At 51.5% G+C, this 24,193-nt stretch overlaps 2 protein-coding genes across 2 annotated transcripts in view; both read left to right on the top strand.

The window, feature by feature from the left end:
* LOC133358489 (NXPE family member 3-like) overlaps positions 1 to 24,193 on the top strand; it is a gene marked incomplete at its 3' end in the record, with an annotated part of 180,920 nt that overhangs the window by 71,968 nt on the left and 84,759 nt on the right. The gene's annotated exons all lie outside the window — the stretch shown is intronic.
* Positions 1,014 to 20,910, top strand: LOC133358553 (gap junction alpha-5 protein-like). The gene is made up of 5 exons (XM_061576920.1): positions 1,014 to 1,275; positions 8,312 to 8,810; positions 13,912 to 14,172; positions 15,468 to 15,774; positions 18,576 to 20,910. Exons 2-5 carry the CDS (start codon positions 8,349 to 8,351, stop codon positions 18,842 to 18,844), a joined length of 1,299 nt encoding a protein of 432 aa, XP_061432904.1. The 5' UTR covers positions 1,014 to 1,275; positions 8,312 to 8,348; the 3' UTR covers positions 18,845 to 20,910.

Raw genomic sequence — 24,193 nt, 5'->3', positions numbered from 1 at the left:
ACTCACACACCCCACACACACCCCACACACACAACACTCACTCACACACCACACTATACACCACTCACACACCACTCACCCACACCACCTAAAAAACATACAACACTCACTCACACACCACACACACCACTCACACACCACACCACACACACAACCAACACCACTCACACACCACACACACAACACTCACTCACACACCACACTACACACCACTCACACACCACTCACCCACACCACCTAAAAAACACACAACACTCACTCACACACCACACACCACACACACCACTCACACACCACACTACACACCACACACACCACTCACACACCACACCACACACACAACCAACACCACTCACACACCACACACACACCTCTCACACACACACCACACACCACACACACCACTCACACACCAACACCACTCACACACCACACACTACACACCCCACACACGCGCACCGTTCTAATGTTAGCCAGTTCAACCCCTACCCCCCGCCCCAACCACGCACCGACACCACGCTACGGCAGGCCACGTTACCGCAGGTCACGCTCTTTTTAAAGGCACGGCAGAGACCCAGCAAAGCGAGCGATGCGAGGTGACAGGGCAGAGGCGACACGAGATGGGGGGATGGGGACATCATTGTCTTCCACCCCCTCCCATCACCTCCCACAAATACACAGAGGCAGCAGCAGCGGCATCTATTTAAGAAGAAGTCGCACCTGCTGTTCGCAACAGAGGAATCAGCACGGACACTCTTTTTGTGTGTGTGTCTGTGGGCGTGGTGGTGGAGGGGTGGTGGTGGAGGGGTGGGGTGGAAGCCACGGGTTTGTCACGGCCAAAAACCCGAGCAGAACCACCACCAACCACAACCACCACCACCAACCACAACCACCACCAACAAAACCACAATATGTGGGACTCTCCTATAGGATAACAACGCCTTCCCCACCCACCCCGCCCGCCATCCTCACTTAAATAAGTGCGTTGTCTATTTGTATTTGTGTCTCTCTGTGTGTGTGTGTGTTAAAAGTCTCTCTGTGTGGTTTGTGAACAAAAATACTTTTTTTTTTTTTTTCAAAACAAAAATGTCCCAGGATTCGTGACGGGACGCGATTGGCAATGGGATGAAGATTTGCGGCGTTGGCGGAGAGTAGATCCGTGGTGGTGGTGGTTGTGGTGGTCCTGCTAAGAGATTTACGTGCCCTGAAGCTGGCTTAGCTACCAGTGAAGGGGGGCTACGATTTGGGGAGTCGAGGAGACGGGCGAGCGGACAGGTAAGTCGGGAGAGGCTCCCACACACCGCCAAGTGAGTTGGTAGTTTGTCGACAAAGACCGTGACCGGTTCGCCGTGTTGGATGAGTTTCTCTCTCTCTCCTCTCTCCCCTCTCCTCTGTCTGTTTTATCATCAGAGGAATCAAGAAGATGCTCCGTTTAGTCGGCACTTTGCTTCGTTCATCATTTCGTTTTTTGGGTTTTTTTCCGATGCTTTGCTTTATGTTTAAACGAAAGAGGTTTACGTGTTTTCCCGTTGTGCAACAAATCAATCTGTGATACTTTCTTCGTAGACACACAACTCATCTCTCTCTCCTCTCTCTTGATGTGTCGATTCATACGAGGGTTTCAACACGTGTGGAGGTTTCGCTGCGAGGATTTCCTCCCTCCACCCCACACACCCCACTCACTCACTCCACTCACTCACCTCACTCACCCCACTCATCCACTCCACTCACTCACTTCCACTCACCTCACTCACTCATCCCACTCACTCATCCCACTCACTCCACTCACTCACTCATTCCACTCACCCCCCACTCACTCCATCACTCACTCCACTCACCTCACTCACTCACCCCACTCACTCATCCCACTCACTCACCCCACTCACTCACTCACTCCACTCACTCACCCCACTCACTCACCCCACTCACTCACTCACCCCACTCACTCACTCCACTCACTCACTCACTCCACTCACTCACCACACTCCCTCACCCCACTCACTCACTCCACCCCACCTAACTCACCCCCACTAACTCACCCCCAACTCACTCCTCCACTCACTCACACCCACTCACTCCCACTCACTCACCTCACTCACACCTCACTCACCCAGCTCACCCCACCTCACGCCCACTCACCCCACTCACTCACTCCACTCACTACCCCCCCACTCACCCCACTCACTCACTCCACTCACTTACATCCACTCACTCCTCACTCACCCTACTCACTCACCCCACTCACTCACTCAGTCACTCACCCCACTCACTCCTCACCCCACTCACTTCACTACCACCCCACTCAACTCACCCCACTGCACTCACCTCACCCCACTCACTCACATCACTCCAGCTCAGCTCACTCCCCTCACTCGACCCCACTCGACTCGCTCACTCCACTCACCCCACTCACTCACCCTACTCACTCACTCACACACCCCACTCACTCACTCCACTCACCCCACTCACTCACCCCACTCACTCACTCCACTCAGCTCACTCCACTCCACTCCACTCACCCCACTCACTCCACTCACTCACCTCACTCATTCACTCACCCCGCTCACCTCACCCCACTCACTCAATCCACTCACTCACTCCACTCACTCACCCACTCCTCACTCACTCACCCCACTCACTCACTCACTCACTCACCCCACTCCCACTCACTCCACTCACCCCACTCACTCCACTCACTCCCTCACTCATTCACTCACCCCACTCACTCACCCCACTCACTCACTCACCTCACTCACCCCACTCCCTCACTCTACTCACATCATTCACTCACTCACCCACTCACTCACTCACTCATCCCACTCACTCACCCCACTCTACTCCCTCCACTCCCCCACTCACTCCTCACTCACCCCACTCACTCCACTCTACTCACCCCACCCCACTCACTCACCCACCCCACTCACTCCACTCACTCACTCACCCACCCCACTCACCCCACTCACTCACTCCATTCACTCACTCACTCACTCACCCCACTCACTCACCCCACTCTACCCCTCCACTCCACCCACTCACCCCACTCATCACCACACTCTACTCCCTCCACTCACCCCACTCACCCCACTCACTCACCATACTCACTCCACTCACTCCACTCACTCACTCACTCACCCCACTCACTCCACTCACCCACCCCACTCACTCCACTCACTCACTCACCCCACTCACTCACTCACCCCACTCACTCACCCCACTCACTCACTCCACTCCACTCACTCCACTCCACTCAAGAGATGACCTCTCAGCTACATGTTGAGCCGGCCAGCCGGGGCCTAGGGGCGAACTTAGCCCGCAGGTCGCTGTTGTTAAAGAAGCCACTTGGCTCAGTCGGCCTCACCCTCGTAACATACAAAAGTAAATCTAGAGTTTTGTTGTATATGTGTTTTTAAAGTGATGTCTTTACCTTGCCTATAACTGATCGTGTCTTTTTTTGTACTGTTTGATTTGTGACGATCTGATCTTCCGTCTGTGACAGAGAGATGTATCGGATTCCTCCAGTATAAATATTCGGAATCTGATCTATATTAGTCCCGATGAGTCTCTGTATCTTTATGTATCTCTATGTATGTCTATATCTCAGATATAGATACCACTGGTTCTTCATGTTCTGCAAATGTAGATGCCACTGGTTCTTCGTGTTCTGGAGATGTAGATACCACTGGTTCTTTATATTCTGCAGATGTAGATGCCACTGGTTCTTCACGTTCTGTAGATGTAGATGCCACTGGTTCTTCACGTTCTGTAGATGTAGATGTCACTGGTTCTTCACGTTCTTTAGATGTAGATGCCACTGGTTCTTCACGTTCTGCAGATGTAGATGCTACTGGTTCTTCATGTTCTGTAGATGTAGATGCCACTGGTTTTTCACGTTCTACAGATGTAGATGCCACTGGTTCTTCACGTTCTTTAGATGTAGATGCCACTGGTTCTTCACGTTCTGCAGATGTAGATGCTACTGGTTCTTCATGTTCTGTAGATGTAGATGCCACTGGTCCTTCACGTTCTGCAGATGTAGATGCTACTGGTTCTTCATGTTCTGCAGACGTAGATGCCACTGGTTCTTGATGTTCTGCAGATGTGGATGCCACTAGTTCTTCATGTTCTATAGATGTAGATGCCACTGGTTCTTCATGTTCTGTAGATGTAGATGCCACTGGTTCTTCATGTTCTGTAGATGTAGATGTCACTTGTTCTTCACGTTCTACAGATGTAGATGCCAGTGGTTCTTCATGTTCTATAGATGTAGATGCCACTGGTTCTTCATGTTCTGTAGATGCAGATGCCACTGGTTCTTCATGTTCTGTAGATGTAGATATCACTTGTTCTTCACGTTCTACAGATGTAGATGCCAGTGGTTCTTCACGTTCTATAGATGTAGATGCCACTGGTTCTTCACGTTCTGCAGATGTAGATGCCACTGGTTCTTCACGTTCTGCAGATGTAGATACCACTAGTTCTTCATGTTCTGCAGATGTAGATGCCACTGGTTCTTCACGTTCTGCAGATGTAGATGCTACTGGTTCTTCATGTTCTGTAGATGTAGATGCCACTGGTTCTTCACGTTCTGCAGATGTAGATGCTACTGGTTCTTCATGTTCTGCAGACGTAGATGCCACTGGTTCTTGATGTTCTGCAGATGTGGATGCCACTAGTTATTCATGTTCTATAGATGTAGATGCCACTGGTTCTTCATGTTCTGTAGATGTAGATGCCACTGGTTCTTCATGTTCTGTAGATGTAGATGTCACTTGTTCTTCACGTTCTACAGATGTAGATGCTACTGGTTCTTCATGTTCTGCAGACGTAGATGCCACTGGTTCTTGATGTTCTGCAGATGTGGATGCCACTAGTTCTTCATGTTCTATAGATGTAGATGCCACTGGTTCTTCATGTTCTGTAGATGTAGATGCCACTGGTTCTTCATGTTCTGTAGATGTAGATGTCACTTGTTCTTCACGTTCTACAGATGTAGATGCCAGTGGTTCTTCACGTTCTATAGATGTAGATGCCACTGGTTCTTCACGTTCTGCAGATGTAGATACCACTGGTTCTTCACGTTCTGCAGATGTAGATGCCACTGGTTCTTCACGTTCTGTAGATGTAGATGTCACTGGTTCTTCACGTTTTTAGATGTAGATGCCACTGGTTCTTCACGTTCTGCAGATGTAGATGCTACTGGTTCTTCATGTTCTGTAGATGTAGATGCCACTGGTTTTTCACGTTCTACAGATGTAGATGCCACTGGTTCTTCATGTTCTGCAGACGTAGATGCCACTGGTTCTTGATGTTCTGCAGATGTGGATGCCACTAGTTCTTCATGTTCTATAGATGTAGATGCCAGTGGTTCTTCACGTTCTATAGATGTAGATGCCACTGGTTCTTCACGTTCTGCAGATGTAGATGCCACTGGTTCTTCACGTTCTGCAGATGTAGATACCACTAGTTCTTCATGTTCTGCAGATGTAGATGCCACTGGTTCTTCACGTTCTGCAGATGTAGATGCCACTGGTTCTTCACGTTCTGTAGATGTCACTGGTTCTTCATGTTCTGTAGATGTAGATGCCACTGGTTCTTCATGTTCTGTAGATGCCACTGGTTCTTCACGTTCTACAGATGTAGATGCCACTGGTTCTTCACCTTCTGTAGATGTCACTGGTTCTTCACGTTCTGTAGATGTAGATGCCACTGGCTCGTCACGTTCGGCAGATGTAGATGCCACTGGTTCTTCACGTTCTGTAGATGTCACTGGTTCTTCATGTTCTGTAGATGTAGATGCCACTGGTTCTTCATGTTCTGTAGATGCCACTGGTTCTTCACGTTCTACAGATGTAGATGCCACTGGTTCTTCACCTTCTGTAGATGTCACTGGTTCTTCACGTTCTGTAGATGTAGATGCCACTGGCTCGTCACGTTCGGCAGATGTAGATGCCACTGGCTCGTCACGTTCGGCAGATGTAGATGTCACCTCCGCCATCTATTGCGCGGCGGTTGAACTTACGACTCTTGTTCCGAGCAGACAACTGGACATACGAGGACAGGTTTGTTCGAATCTCTGTAAGTTCGTAAGTCGAATGTTCTTAAGTAGAAGAGTCCCTGTAACAACAACAACGCTGTGTGTATAGCCTTAACATAAAAAGCGACGTTTCGGGCAATAGTCCAATGCATGATACAAGTAGATAATCGTGAGCGGTGTCTACAATGCAGCATTCAAAGTTGTTGTTTTACTCCGGAGCTCACACGCTGATTGCAAGTCATTCAAGAATCCCGCTCATTCACCCGTCCACTCATTCATTCTCGTGTACAGGAGCGCACTTAATCATTCACATTCTCAGCCACTCATTCTGAGAAGGGCAGTAATCAAATTCATGTTACTCACTCAACTCGTGGATAGCCTCGCACTTACCCTATACAATCGCTCACACACTCACTCACCCACTCATCCACTCACTCATCCACTCACCCACTCACTCACCCACTCACTCATCCACTCACTCATCCACTCACCCACTCACTCATCCACTCACCCACTCATCCACTCACTCACCCACTCATCCACTCACTCATCCACTCATCCACTCATCCACTCATCATCACCATCACTCACTCACCACTCACCCACTCATCCACTCACCCACTCACTCACCCACTCATCCACTCACCCACTCACTCATCCACTCATCTACTCACCCACCGAATCACGTGCCCACTCACTCACCCACTCACCCACTCACTCACCCACCCACACACTCACCTACCCACCCACACACTCATACACCCACCCACACACCTACCCACCCACCCACTCACCCCACCACTTGCTTACCAATTCACTCTGTAATTACTATGGAACTCACATACTCACTGGCTCGCGTACTCACACATACACTCGCCCACACACTCGATCTCGACGTGTAGCTTCACAGATTGCTGGGGCAAGTGCTGTTAGGGAAACGTAGGAGCACCTATGAATGCCGGCACGGCACATGAGGGGGTGGGTGGCTAGCAACACGCCCGACCGCCTTTGGCACCGCAGCAAGTACTCATTTCAGGCTCAGTCGACCTAGAGGAGGACCAGGACCGGTTCAGATAATCGTCATTGGTGTTGGCCGTAAGTGGGAATCGAACCCGCGCCACTGGGTTCGTAACGCAGCGTAGCGCTAACTGTTGCACCACCACTCCCCAAACATCCACACACGCAATCTTACATCCATCCACTCACTCAACCACCCACCGACCCACCCAATCATCCCTCCACCCAAACGTCCACCCATCTAGCCACCCACCCAATCGTCCACTCACCCAGCCACTCATCCACCCACCCAACCACCCACCGACCCACCCAATCATCCACCCACCCCATCGTCCACCCATCTAACCACCCACCCAATCGTCCACTCACCCACCCACTCATCCACTCACCCAACCACCCACCGACCCACCCAACCACCCACCGACCCACCCAATCATCCACCCACCCCATCGTCCACCCATCTAACCACCCACCCAATCATCCACTCACCCACCTACTCATCCACCCACCTACTCATCCATCCACCCAACCACCCACCGACCCACCCAATCATCCACCCACCCCATCGTCCACCTATCTAACCACCCACCCAATCGTCCACTCACCCACCCACTCATCCACTCACCCAATCATCCACCGACCCATCCGCTTCATCTGAACTCTCTCTCCTCTCTCCCTCCCGTGGTCTCCACGCCCTCTCCTCCCTCTCCGGTGTCTCTCCTCCTCCTGCTGCTGCTACCACTACTACTGCCCTTCCCCTTCAAACTCCCCATCGCATCCTCACCACCTCCCATTATCATCTCTCCCATAACCATCTCTCCCATTATCATCTATTCGATCTTCCCATTATCATCTATTCAATCTTCCCATTATCACCCTTCCCATTATCATCTATTTCATCTTCCCATTATCATCTATTCAATCTTCCCATTATCATCCTTCCCATTATCATCTATTCAATCTTCCCATTATCATCTCTGTGGAGCTCATTCAGACGCTGTCTTTCCGACAGACCTGTTCTTCACCTGAGGACGGCTGCTGGCGTTGTGGCCGAAACATCGTGAGAATTGTATTTTATTATTTTATTTTTATTATTTTATTATTTCCCTTCTACGTGATTTTACCGAAAAAACCAAGAAGATCATCTCTTTGTTTACAATTTCTCCATTACCATCTCCCCATTACCATCTCCCCCACGAACATCTCCCCATCTCTCCACGCCCATCTCCCACCCGTTACCTCCCAATCCGTCTACCCCAGTCCCCTTTAGCCCGCCCCTGCCGCCGCTGACGTCACAATGGGCGACTGGAGCATGCTGGGAGGCGTGCTGGAGCAGGCCCACGAGCACTCGACGGCGCTGGGCAAGGTGTGGCTCACAGTCCTGTTCGTCTTCCGCATGCTCGTGCTGGGCACGGCCGCCGAGAGCGTGTGGGGCGACGAGCAGTCCGACTTCCACTGCAACACGCTGCAGCCGGGCTGCGAGAACGTCTGCTACGACGCCGCCTTCCCCGTGTCCCACGTGCGCCTCTGGGTGCTCCAGATCGTCTTCGTGTCGACGCCGTCGCTCGCATACCTCGGCCACGTGCTGCACGGAGCCCGGGCGGTCGCGCGCAGGAGGGAGCGGCGAGCGAGGGCAGCAGCCGCCGCCGCCGCCGCCGAGGGGAGGACGAGGGGGGCGGCCGAGGGGAGGGCCGCGGACTCGGCAGGAGCGGCGGTCGAGGGCGGAGAGGACGGCAAGGACGAGGGGAGGGGAGAGGAGGTGGGGGTGGTGGTGGTGGTGGTGATGATGTTATTAGGTTGCGTGTGTTGAACTTCGATGGCACCATCGTACGTAGCCAACCGACAACAACACACATTCTATGGTGCAGTGATGAGTCTATGGGGCAGTGTTGAGTCTTCACCATAGACTCATCACTGCACCATAGACTCAACACTGCACCATAGGCTCAACACTGCACCATAGACTCAACACTGCACCATAGACTCAACACTGCACCATAGAATCAACACTGCACTATAGACTCAGCACTGCCCCATAGACTCATCACTGCACCATAGACTCATCACTGCACCATAGACTCAACACTGCACCATAGACTCAACACTGCACCATAGACTCAACACTGCACAAAAGACTCATCACTGCACCATAGACTCATCACTGCACCATAGACTCAACACTGCCCATAGACTCAACACTGCACCATAGACTCATTACTGCACCATAGACTAATCACTGCACCATAGACTCATAACTGCACCATAGACTCAACACTGCCCATAGACTCAACACTGCCCATAGACTCAACACTGCCCATAGACTCATCACTGCACCATAGACTCAACACTGCCCATAGACTCAACACTGCACCATAGACTCATCACTGCAGACTCATCACTGCTACGACGCCGCCTTCCATAGACTCAACACCATAGACTCAACACTGCACCATAGACTCATCACTGCACCATAGACTCAACACTGCACCATAGACTCAACACTGCACCATAGACTCAACACTGCACCATAGAATCAACACTGCACCATAGACTCATCACTGCACCATAGACTCAACACTGCACCATAGACTCAACACTGCACCATAGACTCAACACTGCACCATAGAATCACACTGCACCATAGACTCATCACTGCCCATAGACTCAACACTGCACCATAGACTCATCACTGCACCATAGACTCATCACTACACCATAGACTCATCACTGCACCATAGATTCATCACTGCACCATAGACTCAACACTGCACCATAGACTCATCACTGCACCATAGACTCATCACTGCACCATAGACTCATCACTGCACCATAGACTCATCACTGCACCATAGATTCATCACTGCACCATAGACTCAACACTGCACCATAGACTCATCACTGCACCATAGACTCAACACTGCACCATAGACTCATCACTGCACCATAGACTCATCACTACACCATAGACTCATCATTGCACCATAGACTCATCACTGCCCATAGACTCATCACTGCACCATAGATTCATCACTGCACCATAGACTCAACACTGCACCATAGACTCAGCACTGCACCATAGACTCATCACTGCATAATAGACTCAACACTGCACCATAGACTCACCACTTCATATAGCAGCAGGAGTCAGGGTCGGGATCTAATCCACGACCTCCTGTATACCAGGCGAGGTAGTTAACATCTCCAAGTCACTGTGATGATGGGAGAGAGAGAGACACGCAAACTCCAAATATGCAGCAGCAGGCGTCAGGGTCGGGATCTAATCCACGACCTCCTGTATACCAGGCGAGGTAGTTAACATTTCCTAGCCACCGTGATGATGATGGGAGAGAGAGAGACACCGCAAACTCCAAATATAAACAGGTGTCAGGGTCGGGATCTAATCCACGATCTCCTGTATACCAGGCGAGGTAGTTAACATCTCATAGCCACCGTGATATGATGGGAGAGAGAGAGACATGCAAACTCCAAATATAAACAGGTGTCAGGGTCGGGATCGAACCCACGACCTCCTGTATACCAGGCGAGGTAGTTAACATCTCCTAGCCACAGTGGCGGCCAAAAACACTTGCCGTGGTAGCGTGGGGAGGACACCTCTCGTCAATTCTCTTTCCTCCCCTCGCCCCTCCAATTCTTCCCGTCCCTCCCCTAGAGCATCTTCTGGGTGGCTGCGGCGACTCATTCCTCAATACCGCCCCTGTCGACTGCATCGTTCCATTCTGTCATCATTGAGTCGGCAATGTCAAGCGCCTCGCGCGAAGGCGATCTCTATAAATATACAATTAGATTAGATTATGTGCAACATCCATTGACTTGCGCGGTGTGCTGTTGCGATTATTGAGATCGTTACGCAGCGGACAATAACCAGAGCTCATAAAGTTCCTGGAAAGATGATTCACAGATTTACCAGGACAACGGATGCCTCGTGATAGAGGGAAGACCACGATAAGTGGTAACCCGCGGTGCAAATCGATAATTCAGAGGTCACTGATGTTGGCGTAGCTGATCCATCTGCGTGTCTCTCTCTCTCCTGGCGAAGACAAAGATTGCCCCGTTTAGCATCAGCAGACTGCTGGGGCATGTGACGATGTTTTACACACCGCATCAGGTACTCATTTGAGGCTGAGTCGACCTAGGGGGGAGGCCCAGGACCGGTTCAGATAATCATCACCGGCGTTTATGGCCGTGAGCGGGAATTGAACCCGGGTTCGTAGCGCGGCGTAGCGCTAACCGCTGCGCCACCGCTCCCCAGACCAGATGGCCCTCCGCTATCGTCATCTTCATTACCGCCACACGCGCGTCGTTTAAAAATACACGAAGCTAATTTGTGCTGTTGTACGCTGAACTTCTTTGACACCTCGCGTAGCGTAACCGTGCTAATCGGAGATGCGGTGGGACACGTAGCAGCAGCAGGAATGTCGCCACCAATCTGATCCACAGTAGAGGTTCTTTGGGTTAGATCGCGTAAAATGTATAAATGTGTCGGTGAACCCGCCACCACCGGGCACAGACCATTAGTGAAAGGTTAATCTTCTTGGTTCTTTCGGTAAAGTCACGTAGAAGGGAAATAAAAAATAAAAGGATAAAAGGATAAAAAACCAATTATCATATGTTTCAACTGGCAAATGAGGTTCCAATGATGTGAATTGTAAATGTTGTAGTGGGTTTACCCTCCAACACACCACCGGTTAGTGCTGTACTCGTAACGAATTGCCACGTTTTCTTGACGTGACAACCTTTCACTATCGATTTAAAGCTTTCGTGACTGCAGGGATTCATCTTCTTGGTTCTTTCGGTAAAGTCACGTAGAAGGGAAATAATAATATAATAAAAATAAAACTTAATAAAATAATTCTCACGACGTTTCGGCCACAACGCTAGCAGCCGTCCTCAGGTGAAGAACAGGTCTGTCGGAAAGGCAGCGTCTGAATGAAACACCACCAGGCTTGGCAGCGTATATTTAAGCTGGGTTGGAGGGAGAAGAGCGCCTTGACAAAATAATTTGCATATCAAGAGGAATTTAGCATATTTATGGGAAATGCATATATGGGTTTAGTCACTACTTGTGGAATGCGTAGGAGGTGGGCGGGGGGTTTCAAAGTCATATTATGCCCGTGCATTATGCGGGATTAGCAGCATCAAAGGGAGGGAGTAGGGTTAGCATGCGTTGTGGCCGAAACGTCGTGAGAATTATTTTATTATGTTTTATTTTCATTATTTTATTATTTCCCTTCTACGTGACTTTACCGAAAAAACCAAGAAAATGAATCCCTGCAGTCACGAAAGCTTTAAATCGATAGTGAAAGGTTGTCATGTCAAGAAAACGTGACAATTCGCTACGAGTACAGCACTAACCGGTGGTGTGTTGGAGGGTAAACCCACTATAACATTTACAATTCACATCATTGGAACCTCATTTGCCAGTAGAAAAATATGATAATTGTTTTTTTACCCTTTTTTCTGGCAACAAAACTGACACCTTTTTTTTACGAGGAGTCATGTTTGCATAGACCACAATACCTGCAGTCATAATGCAAACAAAAAAACATAACTCTGATAATGTATGCACTGTCCTTGAGTTATGTTTTTTGTTTGCATTATGACTGCAGGTATTGTGGTCTATGCAAACATGACTCCTCGTAAAAAAAAGGTGTCAGTTTTGTTGCCAGATAAAAGGGTAAAAAAACAATTATCAACATTTACAATTGTTATGGGATTGTAAATGTTGTAGTGGGTTTGATTCTCCGACACATCGGTGTGCTGCATTAGCGAATTAGTGCTATTCTGTTTCCGTAACACATTTCACTAATTGGCTGTGTCGGGTGGTGGCGGGTTTAACGACACATTTATATATTTATGCGATCTAACCTATTAAAAAACCCCTGTTATGGATAGGCACAAGTAGCAGTTCTAATGACATTCGTTTTCAGTCGGCTGACCGGTCTGTAGACTATGTCCGTCACTCTCTATTTGCCTTAACAACAACCAACAACAACAACCAACAACAACAACAACAACAACCAACAACAACAACCAACAACAACAACAACAGTAGAATCTCTGCCCCCCCCCCCCCTCCATGAGTGATGCACTGTGAGAGCGCACAGGACGAGAGGAGGAAGCCCACCCACGCACCACCCACGCACCACCCCTTCACCACCCACGCACCACCCACTCACCACCCACGCACCACCACTTCACCACCCACGCACCACCCACGCACCCCCACGCACCACCCACGCACTACCCACGCACCCCCCTTCACCACCCACGCACCACCCACGCACCACCCATGCACCACCCATGCACCACCCATGCACCACCCATGCACCACCCACGCACCACCCCTTAACCGCCCCTTCACCACCCACGCACCACCCACCATCCCTTCACCACCCACCCACCCACGCACCACCCACCACCCCTTCACCACCCACCCACGCACCACCCACCCACGCACCACCCACGCACCACCCACCACCCACCCACGCACCACCCACCACCCCTTCACCACCCACGCACCACCCACGCACCACCCCTTCACCACCCACGCACCACCCACGCACCACCCCTTCACCACCCACGCACCACCCACGCACCACCCACGCACCACCTCTTCACCACCCACGCACCACCTACCACCCCTTCACCACCCACCCACGCACCACCCATGCACCACTTACCACCCCTTCACCATCCACCCACGCACCACCCACAAACCACCCACGCACCACCCCTTCACCACCCTTCACCACCCACGCACCCCTCTTCACCACCCACGCACCACCCACCCATCTCCCCCTCTCCCCCACTCTGCCCCCGCCGTCCCCCCTCGCACGCAGGACGCTCCTCCCGTGCGTCTCCGCGGAGCGCTGCTCAGGACCTACGTGCTGTGCGTGTCTCTGCGCTGCGCCTTGGAGCTGTGCTTCTCGCTGGGCCAGTACGGCCTCTACGGCCTCCTGCTGCGGCCCCTCTACCGCTGCGAGCGCTGGCCCTGCCCCAACGCCGTCGACTGCTTCCTGTCGCGGCCCACCGAGAAGAACATCTTCATCGTCTTCATGATGGCCGTGTCGGCGATCTCGCCGGCGCTCAACTTGGCCGAGGCGAGGAGCGGTGATGGGTGGTGGTGGTGGTGGCGGCGGTGGTGGTGGCGGTGGTGGTGGCGGCGGTGGTGGCGGTGGTGGTGGCGGCGGTGGTGGCAGTGGTGGTGGTGGTGGCGGTGGTGGCTATGAGATGTTAACTACCTCGCCTGGTCTGCAGGAGGTCGTGGGTTCGATCCCGACCCTGACGCCTGCTGCTGTGTATTTGGAGTTTGCGTGTCTCTCTCTCTCATATTCATCACGGTGGCTAGGAGATGTTAACTACCTCGTCTGGTGTGCAGGAGGTCGTGGGTTCGATCTCGACCCTGACGATGCCTGCTGCTGTGTATTTTGAGTTTGCGTGTCTCTCATCGTCATCACGGTGGCTAGGAGATGTTAACTACCTCGCCTGGTCTGCAGGAGGTCGTGGGTTCGATCCCGACCCTGACGCCTACTGCTGTGTATTTGGAGTTTGCGTGTCTCTCTCTCTCTCATCATCATCACGGTGGCTAAGAGATGTTAACTACCTCGCCTGGTGTGCAGGAGGTTGTGGGTTCGATCCCGACCCTGATGCCTGCTGCTGTGTTGCCTCCGAAACGTCGTGATTTTAATTTTACTTTTGTTAATTTTATTTTATTTTTTACCTACGTGACTTTACCGAAAAAGAGTTTAATAAAATAAAAATTCGCTGCTAAAGTCACGTAGGGAAAACAAATGAAAACAACTAAATAAAATCACGACGTTTCGGAAGCAACACAAGCCTCCGTTTTCAGGTGGAACCGCCACAGCAAAGTTGCTGTAGTGAATAAATGACGCGATTTAGAAATAACTTTTTACACCTGATGAGGGAGGCTTGTGTTGCCTCCGAAACGTCGTGATTAAATTTAGTTGTTTTCATTTATTTTATTTTATTGTTTTCACCTACGTGACTTTACCGAAAAAACCCAAAAAGTATGAATCCTTGCAGTCACGAAAGCTTCAAATCTAGAATTAATAAGGGAGACTTGTGTTGCCTCCGAAACGTCGTGATTTATTATTTTATTTCTATTATTATTTCTATTAGTTTTATTTTCACCCACGTGACTTTACCGAAAAACCTCAAAAATTATGGATCCTTGCAGTCACGAAAACTTCAAATCTCGAATCGCTACTAAACTTCAGCGTCTTGTTATCAAGGTGACTGAGCGTGGCACTGGCCACTCGCCTTCACGTGTTGACATGACGGAGACAGCATCTTGCCCCAGCAGTCTGTTGAAGGCTACACACGGATAGTGGTGGTGGGTGGGGACACCTTTTGTTTTGTGTGTCGACTTGCACAGGTGTACCACCTCGGCTGGAAAGCGTTCACGCGCAGCATCAACTACCGAGAACCCACCTACGAGGTCCCCGATTATTCCGAGCAGCACAAGACTCCTCCGCCACCTCCGCCCGCAAAGAACCACCGCTCCCAGCAACCGGGAGTCGAACCCAGGCCCCCGCAGGCTCCGGGCCTTCCGTGGGCGAGCTCTCGCGAAGGAGACGAGACGGGAGGAGGAGGAGGAGGTGGACAAGATGAGGCCTACCTAACCGCTGCGGCTCCACCGTACCGCCGGCAGGACTGGCCAACAATGTTTGCGTCCGAATTCGGTGAGACGAACGACGGCTCGCACGCGTCACAGGCGTTACCCACGCGGAGTCGACGCCTCCTATAGCGCCGTTGACTCGTTATAACGCTCTTCGTCCTCGGGAGAGATCATTGGTAACAGTCAGCCCGGAGGTGGCGGGGAGGTAGGCGTGGCGTTGCCCGTAGAGTCGCGTCTTTGGCCACGTCACAATGGTCTCCTGTGGACATTGTTCACGTACAGCGCTCCCTTTATTACCCAGAATGCATCCGGAGCTGTGGTATAGGAGGTTTGGCTGTCACATGATGAGCTGCTGCTGCTGCTGTTGCTCGTTCACAGCTCTTCTTGGTTCTTTCGGTAAAGTCACGTAGAAGGGAAATAATAAAAAAATAAAAATAAAAAAATTCTCACGACGGCTGCTTGCGTTGTGGCCGAAACGTCGTGAGAATTGTATTTTATTATGTTTTATTTTTATTATTTCCCTTCTACGTGACTTTACCGAAAGAACCAAGAAGATGAATCCCTGCAGTCACGAAAGCTTTAAATCGAAATTTCGTTCACAGCTCGTCGCGTTACTTGCGAGTGCCCGACGTTTCACGCGATGCGTGTACACCCAATAGCGGAGCCAGGATTTTCTCGGTAGTGGGGGGCAACCCCTCCAGCAATGAAAAATGATAGAGGAGTTGTTAGTGAGTAAGGAGTTGTTAGTAAGGAGTTGTTAGTAAGGAGTTGTCCCTTGCTTTTTATTCGACGTGTGTGCGGCGATGGCGCAGCCACCGATCGAGGGTCGAATTCGACCCGCGTCGGTTGATCGGCATCGCGCTCGCTGGAGGTGCTGATGCCTTCAGGGAAGTCGTGTGCTGTAGACGCAACTGCGCACAATTTTGAGTCACCTATAACCGCTTTGCCGCTACTTATTGCCAATTATGGACTCAGACTATTGTCCTATCATCTCATAGAGTCCCTGGCAGGTAATAACATGCTACACAGTGGCAGTGGGGGTCGCAAAATTCCCATTTATTACTAATAAACCCCAATGATCCGATTGAAAATTAGAGATTTCGATCGGATCAGCGGTGGAACCATCGGCACGCTGAACTGGGAAGCCAGAGGGAGCCACTCCGATTCCATCTCTCCTGGGCGCCTCCGTCCGTCGAGCAGCATCGATGGGCCCACCTCGGTCACTCGATCGGCAGGTCCGCGTGCGGCGGGGTAAAGTGCGGGTCCTGACACCTCATCCAAGACGTGTGGCCCGGTGTGGATGAGTAGGCCAACGCGCCCTCTAGCGCACCACCCACGCACCACCCCTTCACCACCCACCCACGCACCACCCACGCGCCATGCACCACCCACGCACCACCCACCCACGCACCACCCCTTCACCACTCATGGACCACCCACGCACCACCCACGCACCATGCACCACCCACGCACCACCCCTTCACCACCCACCCACGCACCACCCACGCACCACTCACGCACCACCCACGCACCACCCCTTCACCACCCACCCACGCACCACCCCTTTACCACCCACGCACCACCCACGGGGCGCTGGGTAGGCCAGCGCGCCCTCTAGCGGTGACTCGAGTGGAGCCCATTCTGCCGGCAGCGGCGTGGGCGGACACAATTCGCAGGGAAAAGCATTTAGGGGAGCCTGCCCAAACTGTTTAGAACCGCCTCGTTTTTGTCTCTTAGCATCTCCATTCTGAGTCCGTTCGCGAGTCTGTGGGCTATGTGCGTTCTGTGGGGCGCTGCGCGGGTCTGTGGGTGTCTGTGTGTTTGTAGGTCTTTGTGCGTCTGTGGGTCTTTGTGTCTGTGGGTCTCTGCGTGGGTCTATGTGTCTGTGGGTCTGTGTGCGTCTTCTGTGGGTCTCTGCGTGGGTCTGTGGGTCTCTGCGCGTCTGTGGGTCTTTGTGTGCCTGTGGGTCTCTGCGTGGGTCTCTGCGTGGGTCTCTGTGCGTCTGTGGGTCTTTGTGTGTTTATGGGTCTGTGTGCGTCTGTGGGTCTCTGCGTGGGTCTGCGGGTCTTTGTGTGTCTGTGGGTCTCTGCGTGGGTCTCTGCGTGGGTCTGTGGGTCTCTGTGCGTCTGTGGGTCTTTGTGTGTTTATGGGTCTGTGTGCGTCTGTGGGTCTCTGCGTAGGTCTGTGTGGGACTCTGCGTGGGTCTGTGTGTGTCTGTGCGAGTCTGTGGGTCTGTGGGTCTCTGCACTGGTCTGTGGGTCTGTGTGAGTCTGTGGGTCTCTGCGCGATAATTGCAGGGTTGCACTTTTATGTAAGCGATTGATCATCCCAGGGCGCCACGGTGGCGAGAAGTTCACTACCTCGCCTGGTCCACAGGAGGTCGTGAGTTCGATCCCAACCCCGACGCCTGCTGCTGTATATTTGGAGTTTGCGTGTCTCTCTCTCATCATAATCATGGTGGCTATGGGATGTTAACTACCTCGCCTGGTCTACAGGAGGTCGTGGGTTCGATCCCGACCCCGACGCCTGCTGCTGTGTATTTGGAGTTTGTGTGTCTCTCTCTCTCTCGCCGTGGTCACGTGGATTTTTCTCCGGGTCCTCCGGGGGGTTTCCCTGCACATTTACAATCGTCACCACGTTTAGATAATGTGGCTGCTGCTGCTGCTACAAATGTCCACATCACGATAAGCCGCTTTTCGTCGAACTATCATTTGCGATATAGCCCAGGTCGCTTTTGATGATGAGCCATATCCACAGCTCCTTGGGGGGGGGGGGGGTGTTGGTCTCATACCTGGTAAACTCAATTAGCTTGGTTCAGTGTAGCTCCTACTGATGACCTGCCGACCCCTGACCCCCTCCCAACAGACACTGGCCGCTCCACGTTCGACACCCTGTGGGACGAGCCCTCCGCTTCCACGGGGATGACGCAGCAAGCGACGAGGAGCTCCCCCGCCGGGCAGCTGCCCCCAGCCACGGCGCCCGGCTTCCCCCGGCTGCCCTTGCCCCCCACGATGCCCCTGCCCCTGCCCCCCTTCCCCCTGCACATGCACATTCAGGAGCCCCCCCACAGCCGCAGCAGCGGCGGCGGTGGCAGCAGCAACGGCAGGAGCCGCTTGGATGATCTCGCCGTTTGAAGGACCGGCGGAAGTTTCACGATGGCCCCGTGTCGCCTAGGTTCGAGACCCGGGTGTGGGGTTTTGTTTTTGTCTCGTCGAGTGGGACTGAGTTGAGTTGAATCGGCACCGGCCTGAGACATCGGTTTGAGCCCTTGGTATGTGCGTGCCTGTGTTTCTCTCTCTCTCTCTGTCTCAGGTGGTCCATAATGGCTGTTTAGACAGCCTGCGATTGAGCGATCGGCTTTCTAGAAGGGGTCCCCCCGTCCAGAGGCCGTGTCGGAGACACAGCCAGCACCGATGAGCTCCTGGCTTCGAGACCCCTGAGGCTGGCTGCCTGTTTGATTCTCAGTGGGTTCATAATGGCCGTGTCGAGCACTGCCCAGACGCCGGGTTTGAATCCTGGGCGTGGGGCAGAGGTCGCAAACGGGTTTTGATTCCTTACCCGTACCCGGCCGCACCAGGGTCGCAAATGGGTACCCGTACCCGGCCGGGTACAGGTACCCACCCGTTCCCTACCCGTACCCTACTCGAAATGAGTGACAAACGGTTACTCACCAGTGACTCACGACCTACCCGTACCCGTACCCGGCCGCACCAGGGTCGCAAACGGGTACCCGTACCCGACTGGGTACGGGTACCCGTATCGGGTAGGGTACGGGTATCGGGTACCCGGTTGCGACCTCTGGCGTGGGGGCCCACCGCCCGCCCCCCCCCCCCCTCTCTCTCGGGAGGTTCATAATGTCTGGTTTAGAGCTAATTAATTGCCTGGGTTTCAAGTTCCGGTACTGGGTGCGTCTCTCTCTCTCTCTGTCCGGAGGTTCACAGTGGCCATGTCGGAGGTTGCAAACCCCCCAAGTTCAATTCGCACGCGTTTGTCCAAGCAACTCCGGGAGAGGAGATTTGCCCCGTGATTCGATTCGATGTCTGTCCCTCGACTCGGCGGGTCAGTATCCTCCGGCATGAGCTCACGTCCTTGGCACCTGCGGAGTCATCCTCCTGTGGAGACGTTGGCGAAAAGAAGCTTCGTAGCGCATCGGATTCGTCCAGGACGAAGATTCCGAGTGGCAGCTGCTCCGGTCCGCCGTTTGACGTTTCCCCAACCAGGCCTCCGTTTTTTGGGTCATTCCCTCGCTTTCTTTTCTCCTTCGCTTTGTCGTTTTCCTTCGTGTACTCCCCGAAATGGAGTGAGGCAAGTCCCCGCTTCACGCGTGGCCGGCGTTCACTCTGCAACGCGCCGTTCCTTGTGAACGTGGTTCACTCTGATGCATCGATCGCTATGAGTGCAGTTCAATCTCTAACGCGTCGTTCCTTGTGAAAGTGATTCACTCTGTAACGCGTCGTTCCTTGTGAAAGTGATTCACTCTGATGCATCGATCGCTATGAGTGCAGTTCAATCTGTTTAACGCGTCGTTCTAACCACGACACGTCCTGCCGAAGCCCTGCTTACTTTTTTGCTGTAAAACGTTATCTGTCATTAAAATGTTGGTGTGGTTATTTGTGCAAAAAAAAATCAGTTTGATAGCTCCAATTCGTCAATAAATCCACGAGGTTGTTTTGAGTTCGATTTCGTCGCGTAAACGGAACGTGCCAATTCGTTACTAGTACAGCACCACCCGGTGTGTTGGAGAGTAAACCCACGACATTTACAATCCGGGTACAAAGTTTCGCCAGTAATTACAACGTAAATGCCAATCTCAACAAAGCAAATATCAACGACACATTCTGCTTTCGGTCTGTTGTCAAGCAAAACAATAAAACCATTGCAACTTGTAACACGCCACGATATTCTCCCACGCTTCAAGAGAGAGCGGAGGAACCAGACGACCTGGAAATAACTAGCCAGGCGGCGGGCGAGCCTGCACCAATTGCCCACGCTCTGCGGTCCTCTATTCATTAAGATGTTTTCAGCCAAGTAATGGGGGCGTTTGTATATGCGTGGCAGGAAAAATGGTCAAGGGGGATTGTGGTGGCGTAAACAGCCGTTTGTGTCGCCATTTCGTTTCATTGTCGCGTTGTCAAACGTTTCTCCTTCGCCTTGGTGAAACGTTTAAATCCACATCGTTAGAATAAAATCACCCCACAATTGTGAAGTGTTATTCCCTAAAAGCACACAAAAGCACGCTGAACAGGCTCATCAGGCATGAGGCTCTGTGAACGGCACATATTTAAATATCGTGCACTCTCAAAAAAAAGACAATCCGACTTTTTCGATGTTTAAAACCATTTACTAGCAATACACGATGAAAGTTTGAGTGCTTGGAAAATGTTTGTTTGCAACTTGTCACACGTGTGCATTCAGAAAACATGCCCTCGACACACCGATTCACTACTGGTGTATCCATTTTCTTAAGCGTGGCCTGCAACCTGACCGAGTGATCCATCAATTCCATCCTTAATACGCAACTCTTCAACTTCTAAAACTTTTGGTTCATATTTTCGTAAGTACCCCCTCCCCCCACCTAATTTTATCCATCAGCGGTTACGTCACGAGACGGAAATTTTTTTTTTCTCTCGCTCTCGAAAACTCTCACCAAGCGGTACGACCCATTCGCGTTTGAAGAACGACCTGCTGAAGCGGATATTACAGAGCTACTCTCTAGAGGTTCCCCTTCCCTCCTTCAGGCGACGCACCGGTCCACGCCACACAGTAGCGGACGGCACCGTCTCGCTCAATCGACCGCGTGAAATGTTCATCGCAAGACGGCCGTGCCAATCTTTTTTTGGGGATTTTCGTAAGCCTAACATATGATATCAGCTCCAATTGACCGTCTCTCTGCGATCACCAGAGTAAAGCCTCACGAAAACAGTCTTGGGAAGGCATGAATATGGGGTATAAAAGCCAGAATGCAATAGGGGGTGGGGGGGATAATTTATTTTTTATTTTAAATCAAAACCACAAAAGAGATTGTGTGCACCGACACATTCTCAAGCGACTTATCAAATAAAAAGCGAACCCTTTCATTTGGACTACACAGGATGTCATTGTATTTTTTTTTACATGTGTAATGACCAAGGCCACAGACTGCTTGCCAAACACAAGCGTACAATGCGAACGGACAGCCAGGAAGTCAACCAAGGCCTCCGATTGGCGCAGGAAAGTCTAAAGGGTGATTTGGTCAAGAGGCGAGATTTCAACGTAAAAGATGGGAAGCGAGGGTTGACAATCGTCGGAGGATGATGATTGGCCGAAGGGAGTGGGGGGGGTGAGCGAAGCTTCCAGAAAGGGGGCTTCGGAGGATATAGTCGAGAGCCTTGAGATAGTACCGTGTCCGAATCAAGTGCGAACGTTTACATCATTGGAACCTCATTTGCCAGTAAAAAATATTTTAATTGGTTTTTTGAGGTTCCAATGGTGTAAATGCTTACCCCGAGCTCTCATACTCTGATGGTGCATTGTCTTTGAGTTGTGCGCCTATTGGCGTCATCTGGTCCAACCCATGTGAGACTAGGCTCTTAAGGAAAGCTGTCTCGGGTGTGGACCAATCAACTTCAAGGACAGTGCATATATTATCAGAGTTATGTTTTTTGTTTGCATTATGGCTGCGGGTATTGCGGTCTATGCAAACATGACTCCTTGTAAAAAGGTGTCAGTTTTGTTGCCAGATAGAAGGGTAAAAAAACAATTATCAAGTAGGAACGTGTTGTTGGCGTCACTACACATGGCAAAGAAAATCTGAGCAACTCTTCAGCGTTCCACATGAATCGCAGCCATTTGAAAATGAATCGTATAGCCATTGAAAGAAAAAGTTAAATGTTAAATTATGAATACTTGATTAATTGTTAGTAAGCGGTAATTAAATGTATTTTTTGAAGTTTAAAGTATCCCTGAAAGTATATATATATTTTAAAGTATTATCCATTTCATACGCATTTGCAATTATCATATTGAGGCATGCCAGAACCATTTCACACGGCAGAAGGGTTCCCACCCCCCAAAAAAAATTCAGAATCCAGAGATTTCACAGCATCACTAATTGCGACTGACATCAAATGGACTATGCATTTATGCTTATATTGACATATAGCATCTCTAACGATCGCCGAAGAACGAGATGAAGAGCTGAAGGGAGCAGCCAGGCGGCTGAGCTGCTTCTACGAACGATATCCCAAGCTCTGCAGTTCCTCTGTATATTAAGGCATTTTCAGCCGATTGATGAGTGTTCATACGTGGGAGCCCGGAGAAAATTCAACGCGTGCCAAGGAAGGCGACACTTTCCCACGCAGAAGGGTCAGATGCAGAGGTTGCAACCGGGTACCCGATACCCGTACCCTACCCGATACCCGTACCCTACCCGATACCCGGGTACCCGGCTACCCGTACCCGGCCAGGTACGGGTACCCGTTTGCGACCCTGGTGCGGCCGGGTACGGGTAGGCCCGTGAGTCACTGGTGAGTCACCGTTTGTCACTCATTTCGGGTAGGGTACGGGTAGGGAACGGGTACCTGTACCCGGCCGGGTACGGGTACCCATTTGCGACCCTGGTGCGGCCGGGTACGGGTAAGGAATCAAAACCCGTTTGCGACCTCTGGTCAGATGATAAGAGCCCACAGTTTTCTGCACCATCTGGCCCTGGGAAGGCAGAGTTATGGCTTTACATTGACGCGCACGGGAAGGGCGTTTCACAACGTTTGTGCGTGCGAATCACCAACCCCTCGCACACACCTTCAGTGCTGGCTTACAACCCCACGACGTGCCAGAGCCACTAGCACTAAGCTAATGTGTCCGACAGATGCTCTCTGTCCTGAATTAATCGTGTTAAAAGTTCCGTTATCTAATTGACGAGTACATATCGAATAAAACGCTCTACTGCACCGTACGCAGAAGCGGAGACTGACGGTAGCTATACTGCATTAAAATCTTACATTGTTACGCGACGCTAATTGCAATGCTGTGCAGGAGTTTACGATAACTGCTGCTGCTGCTACGTAAGCTTTCGCGACTATGTTCTACACAGCTCTCCGACGCAAACCATAGAAGCTGCCAGCACGGGGAGAGAAACGTCTAAACGACATGCTGAACCACACGCGCTAACAAAGACACATCGATAGAGCACGCCGATTTAAATAATGATCCAGCGACATGCGAACACCACGCCGCCGTCATTCTATGCGTGGCCCAAAGCAGGCTTTGCGTTTGCCCCGAGGATGGAACCGGCTCATGACGCAAGCGCACAAGCACCGATAGCAAAACTCGCATTGGCCGCCAGCAACGCCTTGGCAGTGTCAATTTTCATTCGTGAAGTTGGTGAGGGAAATATTGGTCCATTGATTGTTTTAGTTGAGTGAACGATGACAATGAATGGGGGAAAACACCCCATCAAATGTGACGTAGACTTAGATACTTACAAGTGCCGGCATTAGAAACTG

The sequence above is a fragment of the Lethenteron reissneri genome, chromosome 62 (assembly GCF_015708825.2).
Source record: "Lethenteron reissneri isolate LAM-NWPU_2019-01 chromosome 62, ASM1570882v1, whole genome shotgun sequence".
Classification (NCBI taxonomy): Eukaryota; Metazoa; Chordata; class Hyperoartia; order Petromyzontiformes; family Petromyzontidae; genus Lethenteron; species Lethenteron reissneri.
The sequence above is the reverse complement of the archived record's forward strand: the minus strand, read 5'-3'. Positions and strand labels throughout refer to the sequence as shown.

What these genes read in the sequence shown, in the direction of transcription:
- LOC133358553 (XM_061576920.1), top strand. Translation starts at nt 8,349, where the DNA reads ATGGGCGACTGGAGCATGCTGGGAGGCGTGCTGGAGCAGGCCCACGAG. An exon ending in ACGAGGGGAGGGGAGAGGAG is followed by an intron (nt 8,811 to 13,911) that starts GTGGGGGTGGTG and finishes CCTCGCACGCAG; the next exon opens with GACGCTCCTCCCGTGCGTCT. An exon ending in AATGTTTGCGTCCGAATTCG is followed by an intron (nt 15,775 to 18,575) that starts GTGAGACGAACG and finishes CCCTCCCAACAG; the next exon opens with ACACTGGCCGCTCCACGTTC.